General features: G+C 43.3%; 1 protein-coding gene across 16 annotated transcripts in view; it reads right to left on the bottom strand.

Annotated features, from left to right (window-relative positions):
• TBC1D8 (TBC1 domain family member 8) overlaps positions 1 to 24,014 on the bottom strand; it is a 109,071-nt gene that overhangs the window by 76,006 nt on the left and 9,051 nt on the right. For 12 of the 16 annotated variants that reach the window (XR_004975133.1, XR_004975135.1, XR_004975134.1 and 9 more), the window contains exon 2: positions 3,219 to 3,374. The exons of 1 other annotated variant lie outside the window; for it this stretch is intronic. Coding sequence is in view for 8 of the 15 variants with exons in the window: in XM_036355527.1 (XP_036211420.1) it covers positions 3,219 to 3,374 (156 nt within the window). In the remaining 7 variants the exon portion in view is untranslated. The remainder of the gene's footprint in view (positions 1 to 3,218; positions 3,375 to 24,014) is intronic. 3 more of the 16 variants (XM_036355519.1, XM_036355524.1, XM_036355526.1) reach the window with 1 other exon arrangement.

Genomic DNA, 24,014 nt, shown 5'->3' with positions numbered 1-24,014 from the left:
GGGTGTCGGGCAGTCGCCTGAGCAGACACAGGGCATGTCTCACCTCTCAATGCCCACCCCTCCTGCAGCCAGCAGGGACCAAGCCTGGGAGTCTGGGCCACATAAGTTAAAAAATAATCACAATAGCAACTTATCTCTCCTCTATTTCCAACCTCAGTCATCCACAGGTCGCTGCTGCCAAATGCCACTGTTCACCCAAGAAAGCAGTTCTCAAGGCCCTATGCCCCCCACTGCCATGCAAGCAGCCAACCCGCTGCAGACATCCGTCACCCCTGCACCATCTTCCTGCCCCACCCGTCCCGGCGCCACCCAGGCCCTGCGGCCCTTCTGGATTTGCTTTATCTGAGATGTGAAACCTGGGCAGGGATCCTTTCTCGGTGCTCAAGACATAAAATATTAAATATGGTGAGTCAATAGCACCGCGTTAAGATGCCCAAATAACTCCCAGAAGAGGTCTGAGTACCTAAATCCATACCACAAGCCCGGGCACATGCCCTCACCGCCCGCCCACCCTCTCTTCCTTGGCAGGAAAAGCTGACCGACAAGACAAGAACCGCTTGCTCGGGGGCCTGCTGTGCTCAAGATGCAGGAGGCAGCCAAGCACCTGCAGACCTGCCTGAGTCGGGTCCAGGGATGACACCGCTGGGGCGGGGCAGTGAAGTCGCTGCAGTCCCAGGCAGGTAATTGAGAGAGAGAGAGAGAGAGAGAGAGAGTCAGAGAGAGAGAGAGACACACACAGAGAGACAGAGACAGAGAGAGACAGAGAGAGACAGAGACAGAGAGAGACAGAGAGAGACAGAGACAGAGAGACAGGGAGAGAGACAGAGAGACACACAGAGAGACAGAGACAGAGAGAGACAGAGAGAGACAGAGACAGAGAGAGACACAGAGAGAGACAGAGAGACAGGGAGAGAGACAGAGAGAGACACACAGAGAGACAGAGACAGAGAGAGACAGAGAGACAGAGACAGAGAGAGAGAGACAGAGAGACAGGGAGAGAGACAGAGACAGAGACAGACAGAGACAGAGACAGAGAGAGACACAGAGAGACACAGGGAGAGACAGAGAGACAGGGAGAGAGACAGAGAGAGAGGTCATTCTAATCACACACCCCTGATGCAGCACTTCCCTTCCGGTGCTCACGGCCCTGCCTGCCTGCTGTCCTGGTTCCTGTCCCCCCTGTACCTGCCCACTCCAGGTTGCTGCCTGCCTTCCCATGGCCGGGGGCCCCTCACACCAACTGAAAGTGCTGACAGCGAGCACACATCTGGTGTGGAGCAGGCACGGGGGTCGCGAGTGCCCTGGAAGAGTTAAGTGTCTGGACGTTTGTGTCAGGTTTTGAAATACTTGAAACATCAGAAACAAGTCGCTAAGAAAGGATCAGGTGAGTAAACTGGCACAGCTACAGGGTGAACGCCGTGTGCCACTGAGAGCCCACTGTCGCCCTGGCCGTGTGCAGCGTTGCCCTGGACAGAAAGGTGGCAGTCTGATTCCCGGTCAGGGCACAGGCCCGGATGGCGGGCTTGATCCCCAGTGGGGGCGTGAGGGAGGCAGCCGGTCCATGATTCTCTCTCATCGTGGATGTTTCTATCTCTCTCTCCCTCTCCCTCCTCTCTGAAATCAATAAAAATATATTTTTAAATAAAAGACAAAAATTAAAAATAAAGCACACCTGAGTAGAAGCATGAAATTAATTTAAATAGGGGAGTGATCCAAACACTGGTGGAAAGCACGGTGGTGCGAAGAGAACAGGACTCACAGTGCGAAATTAAGAAGGAAACTTCCACAACGAGAAAGGAAGGAGAAGAAAGCCTCGGAACGGGCCTCAAGTCAAAATGGAAACACTGCTCCAAAAGCCACAGCCTCGCCGTGTAAAGCTTTGGAAAATCTCCCCCCTAACCTGAAGTGAACCTTCTAGAAAAGAAGCGCCTGCGTTAAAGGACCATTGATTGGAAGTTCACATTTCTTCGGCTTTGCAGTGTCTCTTCTCTTATTGAAGTCAAGTGCAGACGTGAGGCTTTTATGAGGAACAGCTCCGGGCAAGCTGGCCTCAGAGCCTCTCCCTGCAGCCCGGGGCCAGTGTGCCAGGCGCCCCGGGCCGGGGCGGGGGCAGCGATCCTGTCTTCTCTGTACCTTTCACTGTTAATTGACATCTTTACACTAAACATGCACCATTTTTATCATTTTATGCAAATACAGATGGGCTTATCCTAATTTAAAAACAAAATGGCCTGGCCAGCGTGGCTCAGTGGTTGACCCATCACCAGGAAGTCACCGTTTGATTCCCAGATGAAGCACATCCCCAGTGGGGGGCGTGCAGGAGGCAGCTGATCAATGATTCTCATCATTGATGTTTCCATCCCTCTCTCACTCTCCCTTGCTCTCTCTGAAATTAATAAAAACACATAAAAAATAAAAGTAAAAAACAAAAAGTAGACTGGAAAAAAATGACACCCGAGGCGTTAACAGGGTTCGTCCTGGATGGGAGACACGGATGACACTTTTCTCCTTGCTCTTTTCTGTATTTATTCCGAGTGAAAGCATCCAGGGCGGCTGAGGACTGCGAGTGCCACCGAAGCCCACGGTCTCCAGCAGAGAAAGAGCAAAGCCAGACTGCACGCGTGCAGAATGCGGACAGGACTCGCAACGGAGAAAGGGCCGGAAAGGATTTGGTTTTCCTTCTCTCCTACCTGCTTTAATTCTGGACGGTGAACATGTATTGCCTGTGTAATTAAAAAGACACCTCTTGGTTCTGGTTTTTAGAAGAAGGGGCCTCTCAGACGTGAGGATGCCTCGCCCCAGGCGCTGGCACGGGAGGCGGGCACGGGCGGGCCCTCATGGGCAGGATGGGAAGTGAGACCAGCCTGCAGCCAGCGACTCAGTGCACCGTGGAGCCGCGCCCCCTCGGACACAGCCCCGGATGTTCCACCACAGCAGGTGCAGGTGCCCAGAGCAGGTTTATGTTAGACACAGATTAAGAAGCAAATGGCTCAATTCCCTGTCACCAGCACAGCAGCCCGGAGCGGCAAGTCACTGGAGAGCTGAGCAGGTCCAGCTAGCTGTCCAGCTCATCGCCTCCATGTGCGTTTGATGCTTAAAGAACCAGAACAGAGTTCAGAGAAGAGGTGGGCTCAGGGGCTGCCTTCCAGCCGCACCACCTGCAGCTCCTCCCCGCTCAGGCCTTAGGATCTGAAGGCTCCACACAGAACAAAACTCACCCGCGGCCACAGCCCCGTCAACATCGGACCCACTCAGCCACTCACCGCACGCGATCGCAGAGCAGACCTGGGACCCGGGCACCTGCAGCAGGATCCGGAACGGGGCCACCCGTGCGCTGGAGTCCAGCACCGCGTCCAGGGCTCCCACCAGGCGACCTGCGAAGGAGGAAAAGGGCGCCCTGTGAGTGGGAACTGACCGCCACGCAGCCCCCGCTCAGGCTCTGCAGGGAGGCAAAGCCGCTTGCCCGGGTGCAGCAGCGTCTGTGCCTGAAAGGCGGCAGGTTCCACTCCTGCTCACTGCACATGCCTGGGATGCAGGTTCAAGCCCTGATTGATCGGGGCGATTACCCAAGGCAACCGATCGAAGTTTCTCATGTCGACGCTTCCTTCTTTCTTTCTCGCTCTCCCCTTTGCTATCTCTAAAATCAATTTAAAAAAATGTCCTCGGGTGAGGAATGAATAAATAAATAAATAAATAAATAAATAAATAAATAAATAAATAAAAGTCGCAGCCCCTTTACCCCGCACACAGCTTTCAAAAGCCCTTAATAATCTGTAATTCAGGAGTGATCCAGTAAGGAGGCAAAAACTGAGCAGCCTAAGGAATAACTGTTATAAAAACCCACGCACCCCTTCTTCTTTCTTTCCCTAAAGCCATGGAATGGACAGATGGAGGGCGCTGCAGGCAGGGGCGTGTGGGCAGCGGGAGGTGGGGCAGCGCCAGGCGGCACCTGCCAGCGGGAGCTGCGCAGCCGCAGCAGGACGGGCCAGATATGCAGCGAGTCGGGTTCTCAGCGGGAGAGCAGGGAGAAGCGAACATGGGAAGAAGACTGGGGTGTTGGGCAGCAGCGGGACATACTGGGCATGGCGGGAGGCTCGCTCACTTTCATATAGTAGATTTGCACAAAAAGAAATGTGGACAACGTGTCCGTGAGCGTGTCTGTCATAAACATGTACTAGGAAACACATGTGTGTGTACATGTGCACATGCAGAGTCCCCAGCTCTGTCCACTGTGCGGTCTCAGGAAAATAAGGAAATACTATGAACAACTTCATGCCAACAAATTTGATCACTTACATGAAACGGAATTGCCAAAATTCACACAAGGAGAAATAAGTCATTTGAATAAGTCTATATTAAAGAAATTGAGCCAATGAATAACCTGCCAAAAAAGAAAACAGCAGGTCTAGACGGTTTCACTGGTGAATTCTACTCAGTGTCAGGGACTCATGAACATAATCTCCACAATCTTTAAAAAAAAAAAAAAAAAGCAGAGGAAACATTTCCTACTTCATTCAGTAAGACCAGCATTATCCTAACACCAAAACCAGACAAAGGAAAACTACAAACCAATATCTACCATGTAAAATCCTCAACAAAATATTAGCAACGTGACTCCAACAACATACAAAATGAATTACACACCAGGGGCAGTGGGACTTACTCCAGGTATGCAAGGCTGGCTCAATATCTGAAAATCAGCCGATGAAATACACCACTCCCACAGGATAAAGAAGAAAAATCCCACATCAATTCATGCAGAAAAGCATTTGACAAAATCCAACATCTCTGCATATTTTTTAAAAAAACTCTCCACAAAATCAAGAACTTCTTTAACTTGACAAAGAATATCTACAAAGATCATATTTACTGATGAGAAGCTAAATGCTTTTGTGGCATTTTCGACACCGTGTGAAATAAGACAAGAGGAGGAAACAAAAAGTGTACAGATAGGGAAGGAGGAAATAAAACTGTCTTTGTTCACAGATGACATGCTTTTTTTTTAAATTTTTAAAAATATTTTATTGATTTTTTACAGAGAGGAAGGAAGAGGGATAGAGAGCCAGAAACATCGATGAGAGAGAAACATCGATCAGCTGCCTCCTGCACACCCCCACTGGGGACGTGCCGGCGACTAAGGCACATGCCCTTGACCCGGGACCCTTCAGTCCGCAGGCTGACGCTCCATCCACTGAGCCATACCGGTCAGGGCATGCTTATCTTTTTTTGGGAAAATCCCAAAGAACCAACAACAACAAAAAAAACCTTATGGAACTAATAAGCAAGTATAACAAGACTGCAGTACACAACATTAATATGACAGCTGCTTTCCTATAGTTCAGCAATGAGCAACTAGAATTTGAAACAAAAATGGAAATACCACTGACAACAGCAAATGGTATTTTTTTTTTAATTCATTTCAGAGAGGAAGGGAGAGGGAAAGACAGACAGAAACATCAATGATGAGAGAGAATCATCGATCGGTTGCTCCTGAGCCTGCAACCCAGGCATGTGCCCTGACCTCATGGTTCATAGGTTAATGCTCAACCACTGAGCCACACCAGCTGGATGCAAATGGTATTTTTATTAGGTAGAAATCTAACAAAAGATGAGTAATATCTACATGCAGAAAATTACAAAATCTGATTTTAAAAAATCAAAGATCTAAATAGATATTCAATATTTATGGGAGATTCAATAATGTTAAGATGTCAATTCATCCCATCTTGATTGATCTATAGATTCAATGTGATCCCAATAAAAATCCCAGCAGCTATTTTATAGGTGTTGACAATTAATTCTAAGGTTTATATAAAAAGGTAATTACCTAGAAGATCCAACACAATACTGAAGAACAAAGTTGAAGAACTCACATGACACAATTTCAAGATTTACTAGAAAGCTACAGCAATCAAGACAGTGTAGCATTGACAGGTCAATGGAACAGAACAGGAGCCAGACACAGACCCATACAAATCCAATCAACTGATCTTTGTTTGACAAAGGAGCAAAGATAATTCAATGGAGAAGGATAAGTCTTCAACAAATGGTTTTAGAACAACTGGACATCCATAAGCAAAACAAACCAACAGGCAAAAGTAAGACACATACCTAAACCTTCCACCAAAAATATTAGCTCATAATGGATCACAGACCTAATACAAAACCAGAAAACTCATGGAAGAAAATATAGGAGAAAATCTAGATGACCTTGGGTTTGGTGATGACTTTTTAGAGACAACACCAAAAACTATTGTTCTGCAAAAGACATTTAAGAGAATCAAGACCAGCCACCAACTGAGCAAAACTATTTGCAAACACATATCTGATAAAGGACTAGTATCCAAAATGTACAAAAAAAATTATTAAAATTCAATAAGAAAACAAACAATCCAATTAAAATAAGCAAAAGAGCCCAGAAAGGGTGGCTCAGTTGGTTGGAGCATCATCCATACACCAAAAGGTTGTAGGTTCAATTTTTGGTCAGGGCAATCAATGCCTACGTTGCGGTTCCATCCTCAGTCGGGGCATGGACAGGAGGCTCCCTTGGATGTTTCTCTCTCCCTTCTCTCTCTCAATTCAAGAAACATATCCTTAAGTGAGGATTTAAAATTTTAGGCAAAAGATCTGAACATAAACTTTAGACAGAAGACAAAGAGATAACAAAAAAGCATATGAAAAGCTACTGGACATCATTTTTCACTAGGGAATTGCACACTGAAACAAGATACTAGTAGATACCCATTAGAGTGGCCAAAAAACAAATCCAAAACTGACAATGTCAATTGCTATAGAGCAGTGGTTCTCAACCTTCTGGCCCTTTAAATACAGTTCCTCATGTTGTGACCCAACCATAAAATTATTTTCATTGCTACTTCATAACTGTAATGTTGTTACTGTTATGAATCGTAATGTAAATATCTGATATGCAGGATGGTCTTAGGCGACCCCCGTGAAAGAGTCGTTCGACTGCCAAAGGGGTTGCGACCCACAGGTTGAGAACCGCTGCTTAGAGGATGTGAGCATCAGGAGCTCACTCATTGCTGACGGGATTGCAAATGGCACAGGCATGCTAATATAAAGTTTGTCAACTTCCTGCTAAGCTAAACAGTCTTTTCATACCACCTGGGTATTCACCCCAATGATATGAAAACTTCTGTCCACATAAAACCTGCAAGTATTTACAGAAGTTTTGTGTTTTTTTAAAAATATATATTTTATTGATTTTTTGCAGAGAGGAAGGGAGAGGGATAGAGAGTTAGAAACATCGATGAGAGAGAAACATCGGTCAGCTGCCTCCTGCACACCCCCTACTGGGGATGTGCCTCCAACCAAGGTGCATGCCCTTGACTGGAATCGAACCCAGGACTCCTCAGTCCGCAGGCCGAAGCTCTATCCACCGAGCCACACCGGCCAGGGCTGTTTACAGAAGTTTTAATTTGTAATTGCCCCAAACTGGAAGCAAGATGTCCTTCAATAGGTGAATGGAGTAGTATTCCGTGATAAAAAGAAGTGAGCTCTCAAGTCGTGAAAAAACATTGAGGAATCTTAACTGCAACTGCGAAGTGGAAGAAGCCCTCCTGAGGAAGGCTGCACTCTGTGTGACTCCAATTATTCTGGAAAAAGGAAGAGGGAAGGTACAGCAAGGGCAGGAAGGTCGGTGGCTGCCGGGAAGAAGCGGTGATTAGTCAAACCTGGGGACCTCTGGGTGGTGAAATGATCCTGTATGGCCCTGTCATTGTGGTATACAATGCCATGCATTCGTCAAATCCCACAAAAGCTTTCAGCGTGAACTTTAATGTTTGAAAATTTTTAAAATATCATTTAGCAGGTCAAGGGATACCCAACTGAATGCAGAATATGGCCCCAAAAATCTAAGTGCACTACAAATGCATGAAACCCAGGAGTGAAGGTGGAGGGGAGGGTGTTGACTATTTAACTTTGGAGATGAGTGGAGTCTGTAGGAAAAAGACCAAACAAATATACATGAGTCCTGTACTCTCCCAGGTGTGGGCTGGCCACTCTGACACTGCTACACAGGTACAGACATGAACAATTAAGAGAAAGGATGGTGGAGGGTGAGCAAGGTTTCTAACTGGAGTGAAGTTTACAGAAAAGCAAAGCAAAGAAGCAAGATTTATACAGGGCAGCAGAGTAGGAGGATGCTGCACAGACATGCTCCCAGGAACAAGCTGGAATTACAACTGAAATACGGAAAGGATTCCTGAATAATCAACAGAAAACTCACCTGAGAGAACCCTGATACCCAAGGACCGAAGGTGGAGACGCATAGAGACTGGTAGGAAGGGCAGAGGCATGAAAGGGCTGGCCGGGCACCCACAGACAGCAACTGAAGTCCCAGAGAGATATCTCAGCTGGGGGGTGGGGGGGAAGGAGTGCCACTGAGAACTCTGGGATCTAATACCCAAGCTGGGCTCCTCAGCAGAGAGGGCCACATCTGAGGAGGGTGCCCACATAACATCTACCTGTGGAAAGCAGCGGGGTGCTGTCTGCCAGGGAGTGGTAGCTGAAAGTTCAGGCACCCTCTTAAAGGGCCAATGCACAAAAATTCCCTGTGGAGCCACCCACCTTGTGCTCTGGCAGAGGGAGGGCAAAGTGGACTGGAGCTGTGAAAGCAGAATCCAGGAATGGGGACTCGGGGGATAGAGCTCAGAAGGCAGACACCCGGTTTCTGGGCCTGAGTCATTTCCTCAGGCAGCGGAGCACATCTTTCCCACACAGATATCTGCCTTGCCTGGGGGGAAGACAGTCGACATACCCTATTGGAAACACCTTGCCCTGAGGCCACATAGGAGATTAAAAATAACAATTAGCCTCCAAGCAGAGGCAACTGCCCCACCCTGTTGAAAAAAATCTCATTACACCTGAGGACGATTGCCTGGGGGTAATTCAAGTCAAAATCCTATTAGTCTGTAGACAGAGGCAGTCTCTGGAGGCTTTGAGTCTTTGCCTGATCTAATTAGTCAGAAACAGCCTTTAACACTGTCCTGCACTAGAGAATGAGAGGCATACAGGATCTACCTAAAACATAGTCATACACACAAACAGACAACCAAAATGAGGAAACAAAGAAACAACCCCCAAATGAAAGAACTAAAGAATTCTTCAGAAGAAGAGATAAATGAGGCAGAGATAAGAAATTTATTTGAAACAGAGTTCAGAGTAATGATATGTTAAAAATGCTCAAGAGTATGAAAAAAATATAGTAACTATGCAAAAAGAAAAGTCTGAGATAAAGAATGACATAACACAAAGAACAAATTGGAAGGAATACACAGCAGATTAGGGGAAGTTGAGGATCAAGTCAGTGAATTAGAAGACAGAGTTGAAAATATCACTCAATCAGAGAACCAAAATGAAAAAACAATTAAAAAACAGGAGGACAGCTTAAGGGAGCTGTGGGATGATGTGAAACGTAACAATATTAGAATAGTAACAATATTAGAATAGCAGGTGTATCAGAAGAGGCAGAAAGGGAGAAAGGAATAGAGAAGGTGTTTGAAGAAATAATGGCAAAAAACTTCCCAAACCTGGTAAAGGAAAAAGTCACACAAGTTCAGGAGGCACAGAGAAACCCAAACAGACCCACACCCACACATCATAATTAAAATGCCAAAATTTAAAGACAAAGAGAGAATCTTAAAGGCAGCAATAGAAAGGCAAATTGTTACCTACTAGGTGTACCGGTTAATAATGCAGATTTTTTTCAGTAGATAGAGTTCCACAGATGTTGATATATATGCAATGTGATATGTATGCTGTTTTGTTGTACTGACAAGCTTCAAAACTTCATATGTCAAATTTTCTGAAGGTGTTAATATCATAGATATTTTTATACCTAAAAACGTTGAATTTCATGCCAAAAAAAAAAGAGTATTTGCGGGAAGTTTTAATTCATTACTTTATTTTGAAGAAAAGTGCTGCTGAAAGTTATCATATACTTCGGGAAGCTTATGGTGAACATGCTCCTTCTCAAAATACTTGTGAACGCTGGTTTAAACGCTTTAAAAGTGATTATTTCGATGTGAAAGACAAAGAACATCCAGGTCAATTTGAACCATGCTTTGATCGTAAAATGACCAGAATGGGCCAGAAGACACAGCAAAGTAATTTTGCTTCATGATAACGCACCATCACACACTTCAAAACCAGTTAAAGACATATTACTAGGTGTATCGGTTAATAATGCGGATCTTGTAATCAAAGAAAACATGGTAATTTCAAGAGAAACATCAGAAGTGTTTTTATTCAAAGTAATGTCCATCGCTAGCTACACATTCCCCCCATCTTTCAGGTAATCTGTGGATACCGTCCCAATAGAACTTTCCTTGTTTTGAGGCAAACCATTCAGAGACCCAATTTTCCACTTCTTGGTATGTTTTCTGTTTTTTGTTTGTTTGTTTTTTTAGTTTTTCTTTTTTTTTTAATCTTTAAATTCTTTATTAGTTAAGGAATTACAAATGTGTCCTCATTCCCCCCCCCCATTAACCCCCATCCTTCCCCCCCTCCACTCATGCTCTCATCCCCCTGTTGTCCATGTCCATTGGTTTGGCTTACACGCATGCATACAAGTGCTTTGGTTGATCTCTTCCCCTAACCCCCACCCTCCCCTACTTTCCCTCTAGGGATTAATAGTCTGATCGCTGTTTCTCTGTCTTTGTATCTGTCCCTGTTCATCAGTCTATGTTGTTCTCTATAGTCCACAAATGAGTGAGATCATGTGGTATTTATCTTTCTCTGACTAGCTTATTTCACTTAACATAATGCTCTCCAGTTCCATCCATGCTGATGCAAAAGGCAAGAGTTCCTTCTTTTTTACTGTAGCATAGTATTCCACTGTGTAGATGTACCACAGTTTTTTAATCCACTCATCTGCTGATGGGCACTTAGGCTGTTTCCAGATCTTAGCTATGGTGAATTGTGCTGCTATGAACACAGGGGTGCATATATCCTTTGTGTTTGGTGTTTCTGGCTTCTTGGGATATATTCCTAGAAGTGGGATCACAGGGTCAAATAGGAGTTCCATTTTTAGTTTTTTGAGGAAGCTCCATACTGTTCTCCACAGTGGCTGCACCAGTCTGCATTCCCACCAGCAGTGCAGAAGGGTTCCTTTTTCTCCACATCCTCTCCAACACTTGTTGTTTGTTGATTTGACGATAGCCATTCTGACAGGTGTGAGGCGATACTGCATAGTCGTTTTGATTTGCATCTCTAGTATAATTAGTGACTTTGAGCATGTTTTCATATGTCTTTCGGCCCTCTGTATGTCCTCTTTCGAAAAGTGTCTATCTAAGTCCATTGCCCATTTTTTGATTGGATTGTTTATCTTCCTATTATTAAGTTTCATGAGTTCCTTGTAAATGTTGGAGATTAAACCCTTATCGGTGATATCATTGGCAAATATGTTCTCCCATGCAGTGGGTCTTCTTGTTGTTTTGTTGATGGTTTCCTTTGCTGTGCAAAAGCTTTTTATTTTAATGTAGTCCCATTTGTTTATTTTCTCTTTAGTTTCCATTGCATTATCAGAGAAGAAATTCCTTTGACATATGTTTGCTATTTCGCTGCCTATGGATTCCTCTAGTATTTTAAGGTTTCCCGTTTTACATTTAAGTCTTTTATCCATTTTGAGTTTATTTTTGTGTATGGTATGAGTTGGTGGTCTAGTTTCATCTTTTTGCATGTATCTGTCCAATTTTCCCAACACCATTTATTGACGAGACTGTCTTGACTCCATTGTATGCTCTTGCCTCCTTTGTCGAATATTAATTGGGCATAGTGCTTTGGGTCAATTTCTGGGTTCTCTATTCTATTCCATTGATCTATATGTCTGTTCTTGTGCCAGTACCAAGCTGTTTTGAGAACAGTGGCTTTGTAATACAGTTTGATATCTGGGATTGAGATCCCACCTACTTTGTTCTTCTTTCTCAGGATTGCTGCAGCTATTCGAGGTCTTTTTTTATTCCAGATGAATTTTTGGAACGTTTGTTCTAAATCTGTGAAATATGCCGTTGGTAATTTAATGGGGATTGCATTGAATCTATAGATTGCTTTGGGTAGTATGGACATTTTGATGATGTTGATTCTACCAATCCATGAACATGGTATGTTCTTCCATCTGTTTATGTCTTCCTCTATCTCTTTTTTCAGTGTCCTGTAGTTTTTTGCATATAAGTCTTTTACCTCCTTAGTTAAGTTTATTCTTAGGTATCTTAATTTTTTTGGTGCGATGGTAAATGGGATTGCTTTTTTAGTCTCCCTTTCTGTAAGTTCACTATTGGTGTAAAGAAATGCCTTAGATTTCTTGGCGTTAATTTTGTATCCTGCTACATTGCCAAATTCATTTATTAACTCTAACAATTTTTTGATGGAGTCTTTAGGATTTTCTATGTACAGTGTCATGTTATCTGCAAATAAGGGCAGTTTTACTTCTTCTTTTTCAATTTGGATGCCTTTTATTTCTTCTTCTTGCCTGATCGCAATGGCTAGTACTTCCAGTACTATGTTGAACAGGAGTGGTGAGAGGTGGCATCCCTGTCTTGTTCCTGTTCTCAGGGGAAATGGTTTTAGTTTTTGCCCATTGAGTATGATGTTGGCTGTGGGTTTGTCATATATGGCTTTTATTATGTTGAGGTATGATCCTTCTATTCCCACTTTGCTGAGAGTTTTTATCAAGAAAGGGTGTTGAATTTTGTCAAAAGCTTTTTCTGCATCAATTGATATGACTATGTGGTTTTTATCTCTCATTTTGTTTATGTGATGTGTCACGTTTATTGATTTGTGGATATTGTACCATCCTTGCATCCCTGGGATGAATCCTACTTGGTCATGGTGTATCATCTTTCTGATGCATTGCTGGATCCAATTTGCTAGAATTTTGTTGAGTATTTTGGCATCTATGTACATGAGGGATATTGGCCTATAATTCTCTTTCATTGTGTTGTCTCTATCTGGTTTTGGTATTAGGGTGATGCTGGCTTCATAGAATGAGCTGGGAAGTGTTCCTTCTTCTTGAATTTTTTGGAATAGTCTGAGGAGGATATGTTTTAGTTCCTCCTTGAATGTTTGGTAAAACTCCCCTGTGAAGCCGTCTGGCCCTGGGCTTTTGTTTGCTGGGAGCTTTTTGATGACTGCTTCAATTTCTTCCATCGTTATTTGCCTGTTGAGATTTTTAGAATCCTCTGGATTGAGTTTTGGAAGATTGTATTTTTCTAGGAATTTGTCCATTTCCTCCAGGTTGTCTAGTTTGTTAGAGTAGAGTTGTTCATAGTATTTTTTAAGAATTCTTTGAATTTCTGAGGGGTCTGTTGTTATTTCACCTCTTTCATTTCTGATTTTGTTTATTTGAGTCCTCTCTCTTTGCTTCTTGGTGAGCCTGGCTAGAGGCTCATCAATCTTGTTTATCCTTTCAAAGAACCAGCTCTTGCTTTCATTGATCTTTTGTATTGTTTTTTTGGTCTCTATGTCATTTATTTCTGCTCTGATCTTTATTATCTCCTTTCTTCTGCTCACTCTGGGCCTTTTTTGTTGTTCTCTTTGTAATTCTTTGAGTTGTAGAGTTAAATGATTTACTATCATTTTTTCTTATGAGGTAGGCCTGTAGTGCTATAAACTTCCCTCTCAGGACTGCTTTCATTGTGTCCCATAGATTTTGGGTTTTTTTTTTTAAAATATATTTTATTGATTTTTTACAGAGAGGAAGGGAGAGAGATAGAGAGTCAGAAACATCGATGAGAGAGAAACATCGATCAGCTGCCTCCTGCACATCTCCTACTGGGGACGTGCCCGCAACCCAGGTACATGCCCTTGACCGGAATCGAACCTGGGACCTTTCAGTCTGCAGGCCGACGCTCTATCCACTGAGCCAAACCGGTTTTGGCGATTTGGGTTGTTGTACTGTTACTGTCATTAGTTTCCAGGGTGTTTTTTTTTTTTAATATATTTTATTGATTTTTTACAGAGAGGAAGGGAGAGAGATAGAGAGTCAGAAACATCGATGAGAGAGAATCATCGATCAGCTGCCTCCTGCACATCCCCCACTGGGGATATGCCCGCAACCCAGGTACATGCCCTTGACCGGAATCGAACCTGGGACCTCTCAGTCCGCAGGCCGATGCTCTATCCACTGAGCCAAACCGGTTTCGGCTCCAGGGTGTTTTTAATTTCTACTTTGATCTCACTGGTAACCCAATCATTACTTAGTAACATGCTATTCAGCTTCCAAGTGTTTGAGTGTTTTGGATTGTTTTTATTGTGGTTTATTTCTAATATTATGCCCTTGTGATCTGAGAAGATGCTCGGTATGATTTCAATCTTCTTGTATTTGGGGAGACTTTGCTTGTGACCCAATATGTGGTCTATTTTTGAAGATGTCCCATGTGCACTTGAGAAGAACGTATATTCCGTGACTTTAGGGTGAAATGTTCTGAAGATGTCAATTAAGTCCATCTGATCTAGTGAGTCATTTAGGATTGCTGTTTCTTCGCTGTTTGTCTAGAGGATTTATCCAGTGATGTCAGTGTTGTGTTTAAGTCCCCTACTATGATTGTGTTGTTGTTGATTTCTCCCTTGTTATTTTCCAGGAGTTTTCTTATGTATGTGGGTGCTCCTGCATTGGGTGCATATATGTTTATAAGGGTTATATCCTCTTGTTGTACCGATCCCTTTAATATTATGAAGTGGCCTTCCTTATCTCTTGTTATGGCCTTCACTTTGAGGTCTATTTTGTCAGATATAAGTATTGCTAACCCAGCTTTTTTTTCATTTCCATTTGCCTTAAAGATATTTTTCCATCCCTTCACTTTCAGTCTGTGTGAGTCCCTTTTTCTGAGGTGGGTCTCTTGTAGACAGCATATATATGGGTCATGTCTTTTTATCCATTCAGCCACTCGATGTCTTTTGATTGGAGCGTTTAGTCCGTTTACATTTAAAGTTATTATTGAAAAATACGTGCTTGGATTCATTTCTATTTTCGTGCCTGTGTTCTTTCTTACCTTTATATTTCTTCTTTTTACAGCATTCCTTTTAGCATTTCTTGCATTGCTGGCTTGGTAGTGATAAACTCCCTTAGCCTTTTTTTGTCTGCAAAGCTCCTGATTTCCCCTTCAATTTTGACTGATAGTCTTGCTGGATATAGTATTCTTGGATTCAGTCCTTTGCTTTGCAACACTTTGTATACCTCCTTCCATTCCCTTCTAGCTTGATGTGTTTCTGTTGAGAAATCATTTGATAATCTGATGGGGAATCCTTTGTAAGTAACTCTCTGTTTCTCTCTTGCAGCCTTTAAGATTCCCTCTTTGTCTTGTACATTTGCCATCGTTAAACGTCGAGTTGCATGGGCCTGGGCCATGTGCAGTGGGAGCCTCACACCACCCTAGTGTCACTGAAGAGCTCTGACACTAAGATGTGTTGTTGTTGTGGATTGGTGGGAACCAGGCTCGCTCAGAGTCAGTGTTGCCAGAGCTCAATGTGGCCTCGTACGCGCCCTTAGAATCAGGGACCCTGCCTGCACCGTGCTGAAACAGATCCCCCTGGAGCGTGTTGAAAATCAGCGCCCCCTAGCGTGGGCCAGGAGTCAGAGTTCCCCAAGAATCCAGTATCAGAGTCTCTGTTGCTTCGCTCAACCTCGCATTGAGAATCAGGGTCCCTGTGTGCACTTGCACCAAGAATTGGAGTCATTGGCTCTTAGTATGAATGCACAGGAAATCAGGATCTCAGGCGCAGGTGATAAGAAACACAGTCAAGTCACTGGTGCTTGGTGGTGCCTCCTGCTCAGAGAATCAGGGTCCCTGGGCCCCTGGCTACTCGGAACAAATTCCCGGTGTTCGCACGATTGCTCCCAGCACAGGACTCCTGAAGCGGGCACTATGCGGGACCAGTTCCAAGGTGCTCGTGCACTTCCAGGCTTAAGTTCCTGTAGCAGCACTGAGGCCCGGGCAAGGGGTGTGTCTATCAGTTACTATGGCGCCGCCCACACGCCTGCAGGGAGGGGGAGGGGCTCTGTTACTCGGGGATCTGCCGAGGGGATTTCTGAACTTTTGGTGTCCGCAGGTCTGTAGCTGTGGTCACAGGTCTCTGTCCCCAGTGGCTGCAGGGTCCTGGTATGCGTCTGAGATCAGACTGGGTGGTGCTGAGGCCAGGATCGTAGTCTCAAGCAGATCTGTTTCCCAAGATGGCGTGGTCCAGGTGCCCGTGCTGGCCGCCCAGGAGTGTCCGGGCAGGGAGCGGGGCTCCGCTGCCTAAGACTGCCAGGTTTAGCAGCCCCTTAGAAGACCTGCAGAATCTAACTGTCCCTAGCTCATACACACACACCACATGCGTCCACACACTCCTCTATCACTTCCTTGCGCTCTCACACTCTCTCCCTCCCTACCTTCCTGCCGGTCGCCATTTTCCTAGCCTCCTTCTTTGGTATGTTTTGAAGTGCTGCTCAGAAAGTGCGTGTGCCATCGATCGGAACAAGTGGTCATCTGAAGGAGCAAGGTCTGGTGAATACAGCGGGTGGGTTAATACTTCCCAGGCAAGACCTTTTAACGTGTCTTTAACTGGTTTTGAAGTGTGTGACAGTGCGTTATGAAGCAAAATTACTCTGCCGTGTCTTCTGGCACATTCTGGTCATTTCACGATTAAAGCGTGGTTCAAACTGATTATTTGTTGTTGGCAGCGATCAGTATTAACAGTTTCACCTGGTTTTTGTTTTTTTTGTTTTTTTTTAAATATATTTTATTGATTTTTTACAGAGAGGAAGGGAGAGAGATAGAGAGTTAGAAACATCGATGAGAGAGAAACATCGATCAGCTGCCTCCTGCACATCTCCCACTGGGGACGTGCCCGCAACCCAGGCACATGCCCCCAACCGGAATCGAACCTGGGACCCCTCAGTCCGCAGGCCGACGCTCTATCCACTGAGCCAAACCGGTTTCGGCTTCACTTGGTTTTAAAAGCTCATAATCCACCACACCTTCCTGATCCCACCAAACGCAGAGCATTGTCTTCTTTCTGAAGCGATTTGGCCTTGCAGTCGATGTTGATAGTTGACCTGGATCAACCCATGATTTTGTACATTTGGGATTCTCAAAATAAATCCACTTTTCATCGCCAGTCATAATTCAATGCAAAAAAGACTTTCTTTCGTGCCCTGGAAGCAACATTTTACTGATGACTTTTCGGTTTTCCATTTGTCTTTCGTTCAGTTGATGTGGCACCCATTTTCCTTCCTTTAAAATCTTTCCCATTGCTTTTAAACAATCGGAATTGTTTGCTGAGCAACGTTTAATCTTTCTGCAAGTTGTTTCTGAGTTTGACACGCATCTTCATCCAATAACACTTGTAATTGTTGGTCTTCAAACTTTTTCGGTTGACCTGGACATTCTTTGTCTTTCACATTGAAATCATCACTTTGAAAGCATTTAAACCAGCGTTTACAAGTATCTTGAGATGGAGCACGTTCACCATAAACTTCCCAAAGTATCCAGCAAGCACTTTTCTTCAAAATAAAGTAATGAATTAAAACTTCCTACAAATGCTCTTTTTTTGGCACAAAATTCAACATTTTTAAGTTTAAAAATATCTATGATGCTAACAGCTTCAGAAAATTTAACATATGGTTTTGAAGCTTGTTGTCAATACAACAAAATAGCATACATATCAAATCGCATATATATCAACATATGTGTGACTCCATTTATTATCCAAAATACGCATTATTAACCGGTATACCTAGTAAAAGATCTTGCCTGGGAAGTATTAAACCACTCCCCCACCCCCCCTGTATTCACCAGACTTTGCTCCTTCAGATTACTACTTGTTCCAATCGATGGCACATGCACTTTCTGAGCAGCACTTCAAAATGTATGAAGAAGTGGAAAATTGGGTCTCTGAATGGTTTGCCTCAAAACAAGAAAAGTTCTATTGGGACGGTATCTACAAATTACCTGAAAGATCGGGAAAATGTGTAGCTAGAGATGGACATTACTTTGAATAAAAGCACTTTTGATGTATCTCTTGAAATTATCATGTTTTCTTTGATTACAAAATTAGCATTATTAACCAGTACACCTAGTACAAAGGAGCTCCCATAAGGCTGACACCTGATTTTTCATCAGAAACTCTACAGGCCAGAAGGGAATGGCATGAAGTACTCCTCAAGGTAATGGAAAGCAAGGATATGAGATCAAGATTATTATAACCAGCAAGTATATCATTCAAAATAGATGGTCAAATAAAGAGCTTCCCAGACAAAAAAAAAAAAAAAAAAAAGGCTGAAGGTGTTCATCACCACCAAGCCAGCATTACAAGAAATGCTAAAGGGACTGCTGTAATGAGAAGAAGAAACAGAGAGAGAAACCTAGCCATACAGAATTAAAATGGCTATAAATAAGTACCTCTCAATAATAATCCTAAATGTAAATGGATTAAATGCTACAATCAAAAAGCATAAGGTAGCTGAGTGGATACGAAAACATGACCCAACTATATGCTGTCTACAAGAGACCTACCTCAAAACAAAAGACACACACAGGATGAGAGTGAAGGGATGGGGGAAAAAATTTCCATGCAAAAGGAAAAGAAAAAAAAGCTGGAGTAGCAATACTCATATCCAATAAAATAGACTTCAAAATGAAGGCCATCACAAGAGACAACAAAGGTCACTACATAATACTAAAGGGATCGATCCAACAAGAGAATAGAACCCTGGTAAATATATATGCACCCAATATAGGTGCACCTAAATATATAAGAAAACTTCTAGAGGACTTTAACGGAGAGATTGACAACAATACAGTCATAGTAGGGGACTTTAACACCCCACTGACGTCACTGGACAGATCTTCCAGACAAAAACTTAACAAGGAAACAGTGACTCTAAAAGACACTGGATCAGGAGGATTTAATTGACATTTATTGAACATTTCACCCCAAAGCTGCAGAATATACATTCTTCTCAGATGCACATGGGTCATTCATAAAGATAGACCACATGCTAGGACACAAAAAAAGTCTCTACAAGCTCAAGAAGATTGAAATTATATCAAGCATCTTCTCAGATCACAGTGGAATGAAATTAGAAATCAACTACAGTAAAAACACCCCAAAACATTCAAACACATGGAGGCCAAATAGCATGTTATTAAACAATGAATGGGTTACCAACAGGATCAAGAAAGAAAGGAAAAAAGCTTCCCGGAAACAAATGAAAATGAACATAAAACAACCCAAAATCTCTGGGACACAGCAAAAGCAGTCCTGAGAGGGACGTTCATAGCACTACAGGCATACCTCAAAAAAACAAGAAAAATCAGCAATAAACTATTTAACCCTACCACTTAAAGAACTAGAAAGAGAACAACAAGAAAATCCCAGAGTAAGTAGAAGGAAGGAAATAATAAAGATTAGAGCAGAAATAAATAACATGGAGACTAAAAAAAAATAAAATAAAATACAAAAAAATCAATGAAACCAAGAGCTTTGAAAGGATAAACCATTAGCCAGACTCATCAAGAAACAAAGAGAGAGGACCCAAAAAAATGAAATCAGAAACAAAGGTGGAGAAGTAACCACAGGAAGGATTGTAAGAAAATACTATGAACAACTCTATGCCAACAAGCTGGACAATGTGGATGAAATTGACAAATTCCTAGAAAAATAAAATCTCCCAAAACTGAATCAGGAGGAATCAGAAAACCTGAATAGTCCAATAACAACTGATGAAATAGAAGCAATAATCAAAAAACTCCCACCAAAAAAAAAGGCCCGGATGGCTTCATAGGGGAAATTTTTCCAAACATTCAAAGAAGAACTAACACCTATACTCCTCAAACTATTTCAGAAAATCCAAGAGGAAGGAACACTTCCAAACTCTTTTGGAAGGCCAGCATTATCTTAATTCCAAAACCAGATAAAGACACTACAAAGAAAGAGAATTACAGGTCAATATCCCTGATGAACGCAGATGCTAAAATCCTCAACAAAATATTAGCAAATCGCATCCAGCAATATATTAAAAAGATCATACACCATGATCAAGTGGGGCTTATTCCAGGGATGCAAGGCTGGTACAATATCTGCATATGAATAAATGTGATACATCACATAAACACTGAAAAACAAAAATCACACGATCATATCAATAGACAGACACATAAAAAGCATCTGACAAAATCCAACACCCATTTTTGATAAAAACTCTCAGCAAAGAGGGAATAGAGGGAGCATATCTCAACATGATAAAGGCCATATATGACAAACCTACAGCCAACATCATACTCAATGGGGAAAAACTAAAACCGTTTTCCCTAAGAACAGGAACAAGACAGGGATGTCCACTTTCACCACTCCTGTTTAACATAGCACTGGAAGTGCTAGCCATAGCGATCAGACAAGAAGAAATAAAAGGCAACCAAATTGGAAAAGAAGCAAAACTGTCATTATTCACATATGACATGATATTGTACATAGAAAACCATAATGACTCCATCAAAAAACTACGAGACTTAACAAATGAATTTGGCAATGTAGCAGGATACAAAATTAACACCCTGAAATATATGGCTTTTTTATACAACAATAATGAACTCACAGAAAGAGAAACTAAAAAAACAATCCCATTTACCATTACAATAAAAAAAATTAAGATACCTAGGAATAAACTTAATTAAGGAGGTAAATGATCTATACTTGGAAAACTACAGGCCGTTGAAGAAAGATAGAAGAAAATATAAACCAATGGAAGAATATACCGTGTTCATAGATTGGTAGAATCAACATCATTAAAATGTCCATACTACCCAAAGCAATCTATAGATTCAATGTACTCCCCATTAAGATACCAACAGAATATTTCACAGACCTAGAACAAACTCTCCAAAAATTCATCTGAAATAAAAAAAAGACCACGAATAGCTGCAGCAATCTTGAGAAAGAAGAACAAAGTTGGAGGGATCACAATACCAGATATCAAGCTGTATTACAAAGCCACTGTTCTCAAAACTGCCTGGTACTGACACAAGAACAGACAGACCAATGGAACAGAACAGGGAACCTAGAAGTCCACCAAGCCATTATGCTCAATTAATATTTGACAAGGAGGCAAGAGCATACAATGGAGTCAAGACAGTCTCTTCAATAAATGGTGTTGGGAAAATTGGACAGGTACATGCAAAAGTATGAAACTAAATCACCAACTTATACCATACACAAAAATAAACTCAAAATGGATAAAGGACTTAAATGTAGGAGAGGAAACCATAAAAATCTTAGAAGAATCCATAGGCAGCAAAATATCAGACATTTGTTGTAGCAATATCTTTACCAATACAGCTCCTAGGGCAATGGAGACTAAGGAGAAAATGAACAAATGGGACTGCATCAAAATAAAAAGCCTCTACACAGCAAAAGAAACCATCAACAAAACAAGAAAGCCCACTGCATGGGAGAACATATTTGCCAATGTTATCACCGATAAGGGTTTAATCTCCAACATTTACAGGGAACTCATACAACTTAACAAAAGGAAGATAAACAATCCAATCAAAAAATGGGCAAAGGACCTAAATAGGCACCTTTCAAAAGAGGACATAAAGAAGGCCAAGAGACATATGAAAACATGCTCAAAGTCACTAGTCATCAGAGAGATGCAAATCAAAATGACAATGAGGTACCATCTCACACCTGTCAGAATGGCTATCATCAACAAATCAACAAACGACAAGTGCTGGTGAGGATGTGGAGAAAAGGGAACACTCGTGCACTGCTGGTGGGAATGCAGACTGGTGCAGCCACTGTGGAGAACAGTATAGAGCTTCCTCAAAAAAATAAAAATGGAACTCCCATTTGACCCTGTGATCCCACTTCTAGCAATATATCCCAAGAAGCTAGAAATGCCAATCAGAAAGGATATATGCACCCCTATGTTCATAGCAGCACAATTCACCATAGCTAAGATCTGGAAACAGCCTCAGTGCCCATCAGCAGATGAGTGGATTAAAAAACTGTGGTACATCTACACAATGGAATACTATGCTGCGGTAAAAAAGAAGGAACTCTTGCCTTTTGCAACAGCATGGATGGAACTGGAGAGCATTATGCTAAGCGAAATAAGCCAGTCAGAGAAAGATAAATACCACATGACCTCACTCATTAGTGGAATATAGTGAACAACATAGACTGATGAACAGGAACAGATACAAAGACAGAGAAACAGCGATCAGACTATCAATCCCCAGAGGGAAAGTAGGGGAGGGAGGGGGTAAGGGGAAGAGATCAACCAAAGGACTTGTATGCATGCATATAAGCCAAACCAATGGACATGGACAACGGGGGGATGAGAGCATGAGGGGGCGGGGGGAGGTTGGGGGCTAATGGGGGGATGAGGACACATTTGTAATACCTTAACCAATAAAGAAATTTAAATAAATAAATAACGACCTAAGGGAAGCTCCAAGTTAAACCAAAAGCACACGGCGCAGTGTGCACGTGGTTTGGGACAGGGACATGGACTTGACTACAATCTAGTCTCCACAGCCAAACCCTTCTGGACTGAGCACTGGCGGATGGGAGATCGTGAGCTCTGTTCTGAGGTCAATCTTTAACGCCCCGCTTCCGTGTCACAGGCTATTTTTTCATTATAACAGCAACTAACAGGAGTCAGAACCTACTTGAGCTCTCCACGCTGAGCAGATAAACCACCGACTCTCCACCGCGGGAGCGCGGAGTGTCCGCTCAGAGGCGCTCTGTCCCGCAGACACGGCTTCTCAGGGGAGACCCCAGAATCCTTCCGACTCCCACGATCAGGCCAACCCATTAGAAACGCTGCTGTGTGTCTTTAGTAAAACCTCCCACTGGTAAACCCCAATCTCTGGGCCACACATTGTTTGTTTTGTTTTGTTTTTAATCCATACCGAAGGATTTTTTTAAGTTAAAAATTTTTTTGTTAATCCTCACGCAAGGTTATTTTTCCATTAATTTTTAGAGATAGTGGAAGGGAGGGGGAGAGACAGAAACACCGATGTGAACGAAACACATCAATTAGTTGCCTCCCACACAAGCCCTGACCAGGGCCTGGACCGGGGAGGTGCCTGCAACCAAGGTCCGTGCCCTCGACCGGAATCGACCTGGGACCACAAGCCGATGCTCTATCCACTAGGCCAAACTGGCCAGGGCCACACATTTATTTTAGACCCTGTTAAATGTCTCAATAATTCAGGATAGTAGAACTTCCTGGTCAACCTGTATAACTTACTGCAATAAGATTTAATCTTATATTTTCCTTCTAGAAATAAATTTTATTTTTTAATCCTGATAACATTATTTATAACCAGATGGTACAAGGGGCATCCCCCACACAGGCACCTCTGTGTGGCACCAGGTGGCACCGTGTGCAGGGCCAGTGGTAAGCTGCCATGGTCTCCTCACAGGGTGCTTCTGCCCATGACACGTTCACCGTCCAGCTAAGCCCACGTCCTGGGGTTCCACCTAAATCAGCTCATCTCTGGGTGGTCAGCCACAGGTTCTCGGAGGCAGTTTTTGTCAGTCCTGAGTAGTTAACCTCACTTCCAAAGCACATTCCTGGGAAACATTCCTGAGGCCTCACCTGGAGCCCCACTGCTCCCTGGCCCATCCACATCCCGCCCACTGCCCGCTCACGGCCCGGCAGCTCTCCCCCGACTCCACAGCCCATGCACACCAGCACATTTAACATACTCTTCTTGCAGACAAGTAATAATTTGTAACAATAAAACAAAACCACTAAATTCCACCTTCACAGAACTGCCCTCACACGCTATCCCTACTTTCTACCACCCATCCTGTCCCATCCCCACACACTGACCAACCCACACCCCAGGGGCCCGCACCACACCAGCCTGCACCCCACGGACCTGCACCCCACGGACCCGCACCCCACGGACCCGCACCCCACGGACCCGCACCCCACGGGCCCGCACCCCACGGGCCCGCACCACACGGACCCGCACCCCACGGGTCCGCACCACACGGAC

This window comes from Myotis myotis, unplaced genomic scaffold (assembly GCF_014108235.1).
Source record: "Myotis myotis isolate mMyoMyo1 unplaced genomic scaffold, mMyoMyo1.p scaffold_m19_p_22, whole genome shotgun sequence".
NCBI lineage: Eukaryota > Metazoa > Chordata > Mammalia > Chiroptera > Vespertilionidae > Myotis > Myotis myotis.
Note: the sequence above shows the minus strand (reverse complement) of the source record. Positions and strands in the feature narration are given on the sequence as shown.